The sequence below is a fragment of the Amblyraja radiata genome, chromosome 29 (genome assembly GCF_010909765.2).
Source record: "Amblyraja radiata isolate CabotCenter1 chromosome 29, sAmbRad1.1.pri, whole genome shotgun sequence".
Taxonomy (NCBI): domain Eukaryota; kingdom Metazoa; phylum Chordata; class Chondrichthyes; order Rajiformes; family Rajidae; genus Amblyraja; species Amblyraja radiata.
In genome coordinates this window covers 8,396,607-8,409,567 of record NC_045984.1, presented here as the reverse complement: position 1 = coordinate 8,409,567, position 12,961 = coordinate 8,396,607, and the positions used below count along the sequence as shown (strand labels likewise).

Below are 12,961 nucleotides of genomic sequence, written 5' to 3'. Positions count from 1 at the left end.
ATACTCTGGAATTCAGAAGGATGAGAGGGAATTTTATTGAAACATACACGATTATTAAGGGTTTGGACACGCTAGAGGCCGGAAATATGTTCCTAATTTTGTGGGAGTCCTGAACCAGGGGCCATAGTTTAAGAATAAGTGGTAAGCCATTTAGAACGGATATGAGGAAAAACTTTTTCACACAGAGAGTTGTGAGTGTGTGGAATTCTCTGCCTCAGAGGGCAGTGGAGGCTGGTTCTCTGGATTCTTTCAAGAGAGAGTTAGATAGAGCTCTTAGGGATAGTGAAGTTAAGGGATATGGAGAGAAGGCAGAAACGGGGTACTAATTGTGGATGATCAGCCATGATCACAGTGAATGGCGGTGCTGGCTCGAAGGGTTGAATGGCCTACTCCTGCACTTATTATCTATTGTTTATTGTCTCTTCTTCCCAACCCCTCCTCTCCATTCAACACATCCATTGCCATATATATCTGCAGATTAAATTGGATGATCTGTCCTTATCTTCGATTCTGGGCCACACCAGCAAGTCCAGAGAAATATTTGGTGATAGTGGTGAAAACTTTGCCGGGTCTACTGTTTCATGTGTAAAAGCTGACCATCACGGAGTTCCAGGACAGATAGGATTCAGTCTGAAGAAGGGTCTGGACCCTAATCGACACCCATTCCGTCATCATTTTGCGTGTATGTTTGGTGTAAACCAGCATCTGCAGTTCCTTCCGACACAGAGCTGCAGGTCTAGTGATTCCTGTATTAAGGTCGTTTGGGCCACGGAAATTCATCCCGACAATGCCCGTCCGAATATGTGAGGTACAGAATAACACCCTTTCACTCGGAATTTGTGCGGGTGGAGGAAAGAAGTAAATAAATTAAGGCTGTATTTATTTTCATGTTTCTCGACGCTTTGGGCAGTTGAGGCGGCTCAGCGTTGCGGAAATCTATGAAACGGACTGTTTTCTAGCGACGCCCTCGCCCTCTGCCCCAACGCCCCCTTCCCCTAACCCCCTGAACGCAGGGGGCACGTGGAAATGGGTTGATTAGATTAAATTGTCGGTGTTTGAAGCTCAACCGCAATGACCGTTGAACTTTCCCAATGTAAAATAAGCACTTGGACACAAAGTGCTTCATTGTTCACCTCGGGAAGTTGCCGTTGTGCCCTGCCCAGCTGAAAAGGATATGCCTGAGGGCACAGGGAGATGTATGTAAACACTCTGAACTGACTCGAGTTTAAAATACTATATCAACTTGCCACGTCCCTTCTTACTCTGGGGATGTGAGCCTGATTGATGTAACAAGGTGATTATACAGGTGCTACAGACTTGAATGTATATTTTTTTCGGTGGCATGGTGGCGCAGCAGTAGAGTGTATTTCAGGTTCGATCCTGACTAAGGGCGCTGTTTGTACGGAGTTTGTACATTCTATTGTCCTGAGTTTGTGGGATGGTTTTAGTGTACGGGATCGCTGGTCAGAGTGGACTTGATAGGCCAAAGGGCCTGTTGCCGTGCTGAATTTCTAAACTAAACTAAGCTTTAACCAGGTCGGGTTTGCCTTGAAGTATAGTGACTATTGTAGTGCAGGGAATGTCGCACACAGCAAGCTATCACTAACATGTAGAAACAAACAACTGCAGGTGCTGGTTTAGACAAAAAATAGACACAACATGCTGGAGCATTCAGCGGATCAGGCAGCGTCTCTGGACAAAAAGGTTGGGTGACATTTCGGGTCAAGTTTCAAGTCTGAAGAAGGGTCCCGACCCGTGACGTCACCCATCCTTTCTCTCCAGAGATGCTGCCTGACCCGCTGAGTTACTCCAACACTTTGTGCCTATCTTTACCACTGTTCTCTCTCCACAACAGTCTGCCGCTCTTTTTTCTTTGTATGCGTGACTCCCCTACTACCTGATTCTTGAGGGGAGAATGCCATCCACTGAACCAAGGCCGACAGAGTTATCTTCTGTACCTCGGATTCAAGCCAGTTGGCTTGCTGAAGAAGTAGGAGCATTAGTTTGTGTCAGGGTGACCTGAAAGCCAGGTAACATTAACCTGTCTTGACGGCTCAACCCTTTGTGTATGTACAGGTACAGCTGTGCCAGGTGATATTTACTGAGCTGACATCTGTATGAAAAATAGCTCCTCGTTTTATGCAGCAGATGGGTTGTAGTTTATGGAGCAGTAACGACTCACTGGAAAATAAATTAGGCTCGGCACAGAAATTATATTATGTTTGGGATTACTGGATGACTGACTCCCTTTGTGTCTGCCACTGCTGGTAAGGTGTGTCTATTTTTTTGATCGGTAGACTTGAATTGATTGAAAGATACAGCATGTGACAGGCCCTTCAGCCCATCGAGTCCACACCGACCACCAATCAGCTTTGCACACTAATTCTACGTTCGTATACGAACGTAGAATTAGTGTGCAAAGCTGATTGGTGGCCGGTGTGGGCTGAAGGGCCTGTCACATGCTGTATCTTCCGGCACACTTGAGGCCGTTTTACAGAAGCCAAATAACCGACACACCACACGGTCACAGGGGGATCGTGCAAACTCCACATCAGACAGCACCCGAGGCCAGGATCGAACCTGGATCTCTGGACTCTCAGTCATTTCAGTAGACTCAGTTGCATTTCAGTGCAAACTTCCGGCTTTAGCCAAGTTTGCGGGGAGAGGATCAGATACTGGCTTCTTTTGATGGAGCGGATCGTTTTTTAGTCGCAGTATTTTCCCTGATCTCCCCTCATCTCTCGCTCCAGCCCCATTTCATTAAACCCAATCTCTAAGAAATCACCACTTCATTATGTATTCTGGTAACCGCTTGGCTAGAATGTTAGTGGGCTTCCGCCTTGTAATGCCCCTGTCCCACTTAGGAAACCTAAACGGAAACCTCTGGGGACTTTGCGCCCCGCCCAAGGTTTCCGTGCGGTTCCTGGAGGTTGCAGGTGGTTGCCGGAGGTTGCAGGTAGTGGAAGCAGGTAGGGAGACTGACAAAAACCTCCAGGAACCGCACGGAAACCTTGGGTGGGGCGCAAAGTCGCCAGAGGTTTCCGTTCAGGTTTCCTAAGTGGGACAGGGGCATAACCTGTGGGGCTGAGCTATAGCAAGCAGTTGAGCGGGCTAGGACTCTATTCCTTGGAGCGCAGGAGGATGAGGGGTGACCTTATAGAGGTGTACAAAGTCATGAGGGGAATAGATTCGAAAAATGCACAGAGTGAGGGAATCGAGAACCAGAGGACATAGGTTTAAGTTGAGGGGGGAATGATTTAATAGGAACCTGAGGGATACCATTATCACACAGGGGATAGTGTGTGTATTGAACAAGTTGCCGGAGGAGGTAGTTGAGGCAGGTACTATCGCAACGTTTAAGAACCATCTAGACAGGTAGATGGATAGGGTAGGTTTATGGGCCAAACGTAGGCATGTGGGACTAGTGTAGATGGGGCACGTTGGTCAGTGTGGACAAGTTGGGCTGATGCTCCTGTTTTCGCGCAGTATGACTCTAACCCAAGGTGCAGTTGGCGGTTTTGGTTCAGCCTTAAGTCTTGTTCTGCAGTGTAACAATCTGCGACATGGGCTCACTTGCTATGGTCAGCACCACAGACCCAACATAATGAAAGAAATGCGTTTTCCAGCGTTATTTATGCACTAAAACTGAAGATCCTGCTGTTCAAGCTCTTTGACAAGGGACATCCACAACATAGAGGTTTAGTCTTGAGCGGATGGATGGCAACCAAAAGAGCGCTCCTTGGAATGGATGGGGAGAATGGAGGCCAGGATCTAGCTCTGCTGGATGGTGAATTATTTACCTACTTCCTATTCAGTGTTACCATAGTACCATTTTGGATGCCCAGCGATGCATGTGTTGGCCAATGTTCTGACCGTTAATCGATTGTACTGTGATTGAAGTAATAGGAACATCAACCAAGTTCACCGCAAAGGTGTTTAAAGAAGGTGTCTGAAGAAGGGTCTCGGCCCGAAACGTTGACCATTTCCTTCGCTTCATAGATGCTGCCTCACCCGCTGAGTTTCTCCAGCAATTGTGTCTACCTTCGATTTTCCAGCATCTGCAGTTCCTTCTTAAACAAGGTGTTTAATACCTTTGTTTTGGCTTTTGTTACAGGACAGCGATGACGACAAGAGTGACGATAATCTCGTCGTTGATGTTTCCAATGAGGTCAGTAAAGTTTTGTCGAAGTAACTCAGTGGGTCAGGCAGCATCTGTAGAGGGAACGTTTAGGTGATGTTTCAGGTCGGGATCCTTCATTGGTCTGAAGAAGGATCTCGATCTGAAACATCGCCTATTCTATTCACTCCATGTATGCTGCCTGACCCACTGTGTTACTCCAGCACTTTAGGGTTAGGGTTTGCTCAAGGTGGCAGCAGCATCAGCAGTTCCTTGTGTCTCCTCTTTGTCATTTTAAAGTTGGTCAAAGCTTTGTCATCATTGACGTTGACCACAGGAAAGTTGGAAAAGCTTCTTCATCTCCTAAAACCTTTACTGCCATTCATTGAGAATGTGACAGATTAGTGCTCTAACTCTATATACCCTGCATTTGCCCACAATATCAATGGACTTGCAGGCATGACTCTTAATTTTTAGGTTCTCCTCCATAGTTCTGGACTTCCCAATTAGTAGCAGCAGTTTCACTTTATCCACCTGTGCCAGTTATTATTAATATCTTCTGTACTTCAGTCAGTCCACCATCCAACTTGCCACACTGTCCATCTGTTTGTGAAGTATTGCAAAGCTTCTACTTTGACCCAAAACATCAACATTTCAGAAATCAGAGCTGTGACGACAAAGAACCAGAAGCCAAAATTGTTTTGATGGTAATTTTCACTCGTAGCCAGTGACTAATATAGATTAGAGTACGATTTATAACATAACAGCTTTGACATTTCTGACAATGCCTTTGCTCATAAAACCAGTTCTATCCTGTGGTACATTTGATTATTAAAGCCCTTTTGAGTTGGCTTCAAGGTTTTGCTGGTGAGGCTGGTCCCTTGTCGTAGAGTCATACAACCCCTCGGCCCAACTTTTGTTTGCTTGCAAATAACAAACAAATGGTGTGAGCGGGTGATTGATGGTCAGCGGGCACTCGGTGGGCCACAGGGCCTGTTTCTCTGCTACATCTCTCTGAATCTCTGAACGGCTTCATGTTTCAGGAGCCATCGTCTCCTCGCAGTAGCCCTCCGCAAGCAGCGCACGAGAATGGACTGGAAAAGCTTCACGTGAGGAGGAAGACTCAGGTGAACAGTCCCACGTCGCTGGTTACAACAAGCTGCACCCCGCCTCCGCTAAAAAGCAAAGAGCCGGTTGCGGTAAGTATCTCCGCCCCTTCCTGATCTGCCACCCCCCCCCCCCCCCCACCTTGTCCACGTGTCCTCGCCGCGAAAATATCCGCAGGACACCAACACTGCTGGAGTTCCGGACAGTGAGGAAGGCGGTCAAAATGTACAGTGGGATACAGATCATGGGCAGAGAAATGGCAGATGGAGTTTAATCTGATCAACTGTATGGTGTTGTACTTTGGGAGGTCGGAAGGTATACAAATAATGGCAAGACCTTTGCATTAATGTACAGAGAGATGTCGAGGACTGAGTCCATCGTTACTAGAAAGTGGCAACACAAGTAGATAGAATAATAGAGAGGCCGTATGGTATGCTTGCCTTCATTAGTCAGGGCATTGAGTATAAGAGTCAGGAAGACATGATGCAATTTAATTTCACTTTGGTCAGGCTGTATTTTGGGTATTGTATGCAATTTTAGTCACCCCATTTCACGAATGAAGTGGTGACATTGGGGAGGATGAAGAAGGTGTTTACCAGAATGATGTCTGGATTAGAAGGTATGAACTATAAGCTTTCTGCAGAGACCGCTCCCTCCGTAACTCACTGGTCAATTTGTCCCTTCCCACACAAACCACCCCCTCCCCTGGTACATTCCCTTGCAACCGCAGGAAATGCTACATTTGTTGCTTTACCTCCCCCCTGGTCTCCATTCAAGGACCCAAGCAGTCTTTCCAGGTGAGGCAGAGGTTCACCTGCACCTCCTCCAACCTCATCTGCTGCCCTAGGTGTCAACTGTTCTAAATGGGTGAGACCAAACGCAGGCTTGGCGATCGCTTCGCCCAGGACATCCGCACAGTTCACATTAAGCAACCCAATCTTCCGGTGGCTCAGCACTTCAACTCCCCCTCCCATTCCGTATCTGACCTTTCTGTCCCGGGCCTCCATGGCCAGAGTGAGCCCCACCGTAAATTGGAGGAGCAGCACCTCATATTTCGCTTGGGTAGTTTACACCCCAGCGGCATGAACATTGACTTCGCCAATTTCAGGTAGTACTTGCTTTCTCCCTCCTTCCCCTGCCCTTCTCAGCTCTCCCACAGCCCAGTGTCTCCGCCTCTTCCTTTCTTCTTCCCGCCCTCCCCCCACCCTCACATCAGACTGAAGAAGGGTTTTGACCCGAAACGTCACCTATAGATGCTGCCTCGCCCGCTGAGTTTCTCCAGCATTTTTGTCTACCATTGAGCTACAAGGAGAGGTTGGACATACTTGGATTGCTTTCTCTGGAATGCCAGAGGATGAGGCAAGACCTGATAGAACTATCCAAATGATGAGAGGAATAGGCAGCCAGAACCTCCCCCCCCCCCCCCCAGGATGGAAATATCAGAGACTACAGGGCATAGCTTTAAGGTGAGAGGGGAAAAGCTTAAAGGAGAAATACAGGGCACATTTTTTACACAGAGTATGTTGGGTGCCTGGACTGCCTTGGCAGGGACAGTGGAGGAGGCAGATACCATAGCGGTATTAAAGAGGCTTTTAGATAGGCAAGTGGATAGGTAAGGAATGGGGGGATATGGATCACGTGCAGGCAGCGAAGATTAATTTATCTTGGGACCAGGTTCGGTCCATGTGGGCTGAAGAGCCCGTTCCTGTACAGTACAGTCTATGTTCTACCTCAAGTCCTGCCTCTGGTGTCTACCATTACCACTCCAGTCTATCTGTTGTGGATTTGGAAATATTGTTTAAAGGGGTGTCGGGGGTTGCGGGGGGAAGGCAGGAGATTGGGGCTGAGCGGGAAAGAGATAGATCGGCCACGATAGAATGGCGGAGCAGACTGGGTGGGCCGAATGGCCTGATTCCGCTCCTGGAACTTATGAACTTAAAAGACTTTCTAACTGGGTTGTTTGTGTTCTTGATATCAGAATGAGAAGTCCAGCACACCTGGTCTTAAATCCAGCGTGCCACCGTCCCGGAGTGACTCAGCGACGCCCAGCACCAGTGGCACCTCCCAGCACTGCTCAGCGGCTGGCAAAGCAGGGGCGGATCCTCTCGGTAACTGGACCTTCCTCATCTCAGCGTTCATTCCGTTTCCTAATGTTTCTGCCTTAAACCCGCGGCAGGAGCTCCAATTCTATGCATGCTGTGCTTTTAGTGAGGCAATGCAAACCAATCTAGGTTTAGGCTTATAATTGTCACATGCATCGAGGTACAGTGAAAGCAGTTCAGAGAATACTACTACAGGTCCACCACAAATTAAGTCCATGCAGGACTTTATTCCTTGGAGTGCAGTCTGAGGGGTGATCTTGTATATAAAATCACAGGAGAACACAGACAGTGAATTCACCAATTCTTTTTTCCCCCAGGGTAAGCCATTCATGAAATGGAGGACATAGGTTTAAGGTGAGAGAGGTATATTTACTAGGAACCTGAGGGGCAACTTTTCCACACAGAGAGGGTGGTCTGTATATGGAACTAGCAGCCAGAGGAGGCAGGGACAATAACAACATTTAAAAGACATTTGGAGAGATACATGGAGTTTTGAGTCCACGCTGACCGTCGATCACCATTACCCAAGTTCGATGTTGGACCACTTTCACCCTAGGGGCAATTAACTTACAATGCTGCATGTCTTTGGAACGTGGGTGGAAACCGGGGCACCTGGTGAAAATCCAAGTGGTCACAGGGCAAACATACAAACTCCGTACAGACAGCATTCGAGGTTAGGATATAACCTGGGCCTCTGGCACTGTGAGGCAGCAGCTTATCGCTGTGCCACTGTGCTGCCCTGGGGAGGAATGGATAGGAGGGATATGGGCCAAACGCAGGCAGTTAGGACTCGCTTATATATGGCGTCTTGGTTGGCATGGACAAGTTGGGTTGAATGGGCTGTTATCTGCGCTGAAGATAGACACACAATGCTGGAATAACTCAGCAGGTGAGGCAGCATCACTGGAAAAAAAGAATAGGTGACATTTAGAGTCGAGACTCTTCGGATTGTCTAAAGATCTGAAACGCCACCTATTCCTTTCCTCCAGAGATGCTGCCTGACCCGCTGAGTTACTCCAGCATTATGCATCTATGGTGTAAGGCAGCATCTGCAGGTCCTTCCTACTTCTCTCTCTGTGCTGTGCGACTATGGCCCTGGAGCTAACGTGTGCTTTCTCCTTCAGCTTTAGGGTTGAAAACACCACTGTCCGTGCAGGGTGCTTTCCCGGTGCCATTCGGGATGGTCCACACTGCGGTGAACGGTGGGATCGCCGGTGCCAATGCCTACGGGGGCCTGCACTTTGCTTCCCCTCAACTCAACGGCGGTGCCACAGCCTCAACGTTTGGTCGCTCATCGGTGGTAAGTTCCGCACTCTCCTTGCACTGAAACAACTTTGGGAAACAAAATTCACAAGCTGAGAACGCGCGGTGATCCTACAATGTAGCAAGAAGGAAAGGAAAGGAGTAGTTTAATATCTAAAGATTGATTTTCTAATATGTAGGAAGGAACTGCAGATGCTGGTTTAATCCGAACATAGACACAAAATGCTGGAGTGACTCAGTGAGACAGGCTGCATCTCGGGAGAGAAGGAATGGGTGCCGTTTCGGGTCGAGACCCTTTAATTGTCTAATAAATGTTTTGCTTTTAATGAACCATCTACCCATGGGGTTAAGGAATGCTTGTGACGTTCTTCGTTTCCCACACATTACCCACACAAGAAATTCTCCTCCTCTCTCCGACGAGAGTTCTATGTATCTCCCTCTCCCCATGACATCAGTCGGAAGAAGGGCCTCGACCCGAAATGTCACCCATTCCTTCTCTCCAGAGAGGCTGCCTGTCCCGCTGAGTTACTCCAGCATTTTGTGTCTATTTGGAGACAAAGGGTGGGTGATGTTACGGCCCAGGTTTCCAGTCCGAAGAGGAGACCCGACCCATAACGTCACCCATCCGATTTCTCCTGAGATGCTGCCTGACCCGCTGAATTATTCCAGCACCTTGTGTCTAATCGTTGATAAGTGCAGCTTAATTTTTAATTGATGTGCATTCTGGCAGCTTTTTGGCTACAATATGAGCAATGGTTCAAAGGTTCAAAGGTTGTATTTATTGTCACATACACCTAGGTGTAGTGAAATTCTTTTTGCCAATGCAGCACATAAAAAAGAATACAAACATAGCAATAATAATAAATGGTCCAAGTATATAAGAGATTTTGAAAGGATCTTTATTCCTTAAATCGGACAATCCAAGATCTGTTGGTGTACTGCCAAACATTTACCAATTTGAGCGGATCCTGGATTTAAACTATATCTCTATAGTTTTGTGCTTGGTTTATAACAAAAAATGTTCAGGTATCAGCCTCTTCTGCATTAGTCTTTTATTCCCAGCCATTCTGCGGACTCTTGGCGAGATTGTCAACTCATTTCAAATACAAAGCTGTTTTATTCTCTGGGCTTCTGACTCATGGGACCAAGGAATATCCGAGCAAACTTCATGAATAACTTTGATTCATATGCCTCCTTTTATCTCAGTAAGTCCTTATTGTGCCTGGGATCAAAATTCGGATGCATAAAAATGACATGTTGTTTCTGTGAATGTGACTGAAATGTTTACCCATTGAGCTGGTTAGAGCCATTGGGAATCTTATTACAGCACCTCTCGGGATTATAGGCTCAGTTCTTTGCTTTAATGGGAAATCTGGAAACACAGGTACTTAGGAGCTTGTGGGGGAGGGTCCACGTTGGATGTGTAGGAAGGAACAGCCGATGCTGGTTTAAACCGAAGATAGACACAAAATGCTGGAGTAGCTCAGGGGGACAGGCAGCATCCCTGGGGAGAAGGAATGGGTGATATTACAAGTGGAGACCCTTCTTCAGACTTGTTAGACGTTGACCTCTGGACCACAGCGTGTTGACTACAAGCCCCCCCCCCGTGCCTCATCCTGCCTTTGAAAGGAACCCAGACCCGGCAGTGTGCCATTTGCCGAGCATTTATTAGTTGAGTGTTACAACCGAGTTCAGTCCCCGAGGAAGCTTGAGGAAGCTCTGAGTCACGCTCATCTAAGTGGTAAGCTGTGCTTCTTAGTGGTATTTCTGTCAGGTTTAAATACAACACTGTTCTGCAAGGCACGGTTCCAAACCTGGAAAAGGGTTTTGAATCACAACTGATTGGCAGCGTAACAATAACTTGCGTTTGAATACAAAAAAAGAGGCGCAAATGTGGAGTAACTCAGCGGGTCAGGCAGCATCTGTGGATAGATTGAAGAAGGGTCCCGACCGGAAACATCGCCTATCCTTGTTTTCCCACAGATGCTGCCTGACCCGTACATTAACACAAACCTACACACACTAGGGACAATTTACACTTATAGCAAGCCAATTGACCTACAAACCTGTATGCCTTTGGAGTGTGGGAGGAAACCGAAGATCTCGGAGAAAGATCAAGGGGAGAGTGCACAAACTCCATACAGACAGCATCCATGGTCGGGATCGAACTCCTGTCTCTGGTGCTGCAAGCGCTGTAAGGCAGCAACTCCCCCGCTGCTCCATCGTGCCGCCCTGGGAAGAGCTTATGAGATCAAGTATAGGGCAGGTGGTTTTGTGTGTCTGCATGGAGAGTCTGTCACTCTACAAGGAACCAGCAAAATATTGGTGGCTCCAATGGGCTTCCCCTGGGTCATGATGCTTCTGATTCCAGGTTTACAGAGAGAGAAAACGGGGAATTACAGACCAGTTAGTCTAACGTCGGTAGTGGGGAAACTGCTAGAGTCAGTTATTAAAGATGGGATAGCAGCACATTTGGAAAGTGGTGAAATCATTGGACAAAGTCAGCATGGATTTATGAAAGGTAAATCATGTCTGACGAATCTTATAGAATTTTTCGAGGATGTAACTAGTAGAGTGGATAAGGGAGAACCAGTGGATGTGTTATATCTGGACTTTCAGAAGGCTTTCGACAAGGTCCCACATAAGAGATTAGTATACAAACTTAAAGCATACGGTATTGGGGGTTCAGTATTGATGTGGATAGAGAACTGGCTGGCAGACAGGAAGCAAAGAGTAGGAGTAAACGGGTCCTTTTCACAATGGCAGGCAGTGACTAGTGGGGTACCACAAGGCTCAGGTTCTGGGACCCCAGCTATTTACGATATATATTAATGATTTGGACGAGGGAATTGAATGCAACATCTCCAAGTTTGCGGATGACACGAAGCTGGGGGGCAGTGTTAGCTGTGAGGAGGATGCTAGGAGGCTGCAAGGTGACTTGGATAGGCTGGGTGAGTGGCCAAATGCATGGCAGATGCAGTATAATGTGGATAAATGTGAGGTTATCCACTTTGGTGGCAAAAACAGGAAAGTAGATTATTATCTGAATGGCGGCCGATTAGAAAAGGGGAGATGCAACGAGACCTGGGTGTCATGGTACACCAGTCATTAAAAGTAGGCATGCAGGTGCAGCAGGCTGTGAAGAAGGCGAATGGTATGTTAGCATTCATAGCAAAAGGATTTGAGTATAGGAGCAGGGAGGTTCTACTGCAGTTGTACAGGGTCTTGGTGAGACCACACCTGGAGTATTGCGTACAGTTTTGGTCTCCTAATCTGAGGAAAGACATTCTTGCCATAGAGGGAGTACAGAGAAGGTTCACCAGACTGATTCCTGGGATGTCAGGACTTTCATATGAAGAAAGACTGGATAGACTCGGTTTGTACTCGCTAGAATTTAGTAGATTGAGGGGGGATCTTATAGAAACTTACAAAATTCTTAAGGGGTTGGACAGGCTAGATGTAGGAAGATTGTTCCCGATGTTGGGGAAGTCCAGGACAAGGGGTCACAGTTTAACGATAAGGGGGAAATCGTTTAGGACCGAGATTAGGAAAACTTTTTTCACACAGAGAGTGGTGAATCTGTGGAATTCTCTGCCACAGAAGGTAGTTGAGGCCAGTTCATTGGCTATATTTAAGAGGGAGTTAGATGTGGCCCTTGTGGCTAAAGGGATCAGGGGGTATGGAGAGAAGGCAGGTACAGGATACTGAGTTGGATGATCATCCATGATCATATTGAATGGCGGTGCAGGCACGAAAGGCCGAATGGCCTACTCCTGCACCTATTTTCTATGTTTCTATGAAATGCTGAGCAAAGTAGGCGTTCACAGGGGGAAGACTGACATCAAAGGACAATTATCGACCCGATGTCAACTATCCATGTTCTCCAGAGATGCTGCCTGACCCGCTGAGTTAGTCAAGCAGTTTGTGCCATTTTCTTTTGTAAACCAGCCTCCGTGGATCCTTGTCTTTCTACATTTTCATCATTGTCTATTTCAAGAAGTGTTATTAATCTCCTCCTGTTGTTTGGTTTGCCTAGGCTGGATTTGAACATCACACACACAAGCGGGCGGCAGGACTTCCCGGGAGCCTGTCAGCGGCGACTGCAGGGAAGCCGTAAGTAGCGTGAGGCGAAAAGCCACCCCAAACCTTTAGGGCGCAGCTAGTGGAGCTGCTGCCTCACAGCGCCAGAGATCCTAGGTCCGATCCCCACCTCGGGCGCTGTCTTTGCAGAGTTTGCACTTTCTTCCTGTGACCGCATGTATTTCCGCCCATGTCCCAAAGACACGCGGCCTCAAATTAGCCTCTGTCAATTGTCCCTGAGGTGGAGTTCGATCCTGACCACGGGTGCTGTCTGTACGGAGTTTGCATGTTC

At 47.5% G+C, this 12,961-nt stretch overlaps 1 protein-coding gene across 3 annotated transcripts in view; it reads left to right on the top strand.

Annotated features, from left to right (window-relative positions):
* The window catches only part of LOC116989285 (transducin-like enhancer protein 1), a 191,049-nt gene that overhangs the window by 148,005 nt on the left and 30,083 nt on the right, over positions 1–12,961 (top strand). For all 3 annotated transcript variants that reach the window (XM_033046509.1, XM_033046508.1, XM_033046507.1), the window contains 5 exons: positions 4,115–4,168; positions 5,161–5,316; positions 7,203–7,332; positions 8,451–8,626; positions 12,626–12,702. In XM_033046509.1, the coding sequence (XP_032902400.1) occupies positions 4,115–4,168; positions 5,161–5,316; positions 7,203–7,332; positions 8,451–8,626; positions 12,626–12,702 (593 nt within the window). The remainder of the gene's footprint in view (positions 1–4,114; positions 4,169–5,160; positions 5,317–7,202; positions 7,333–8,450; positions 8,627–12,625; positions 12,703–12,961) is intronic.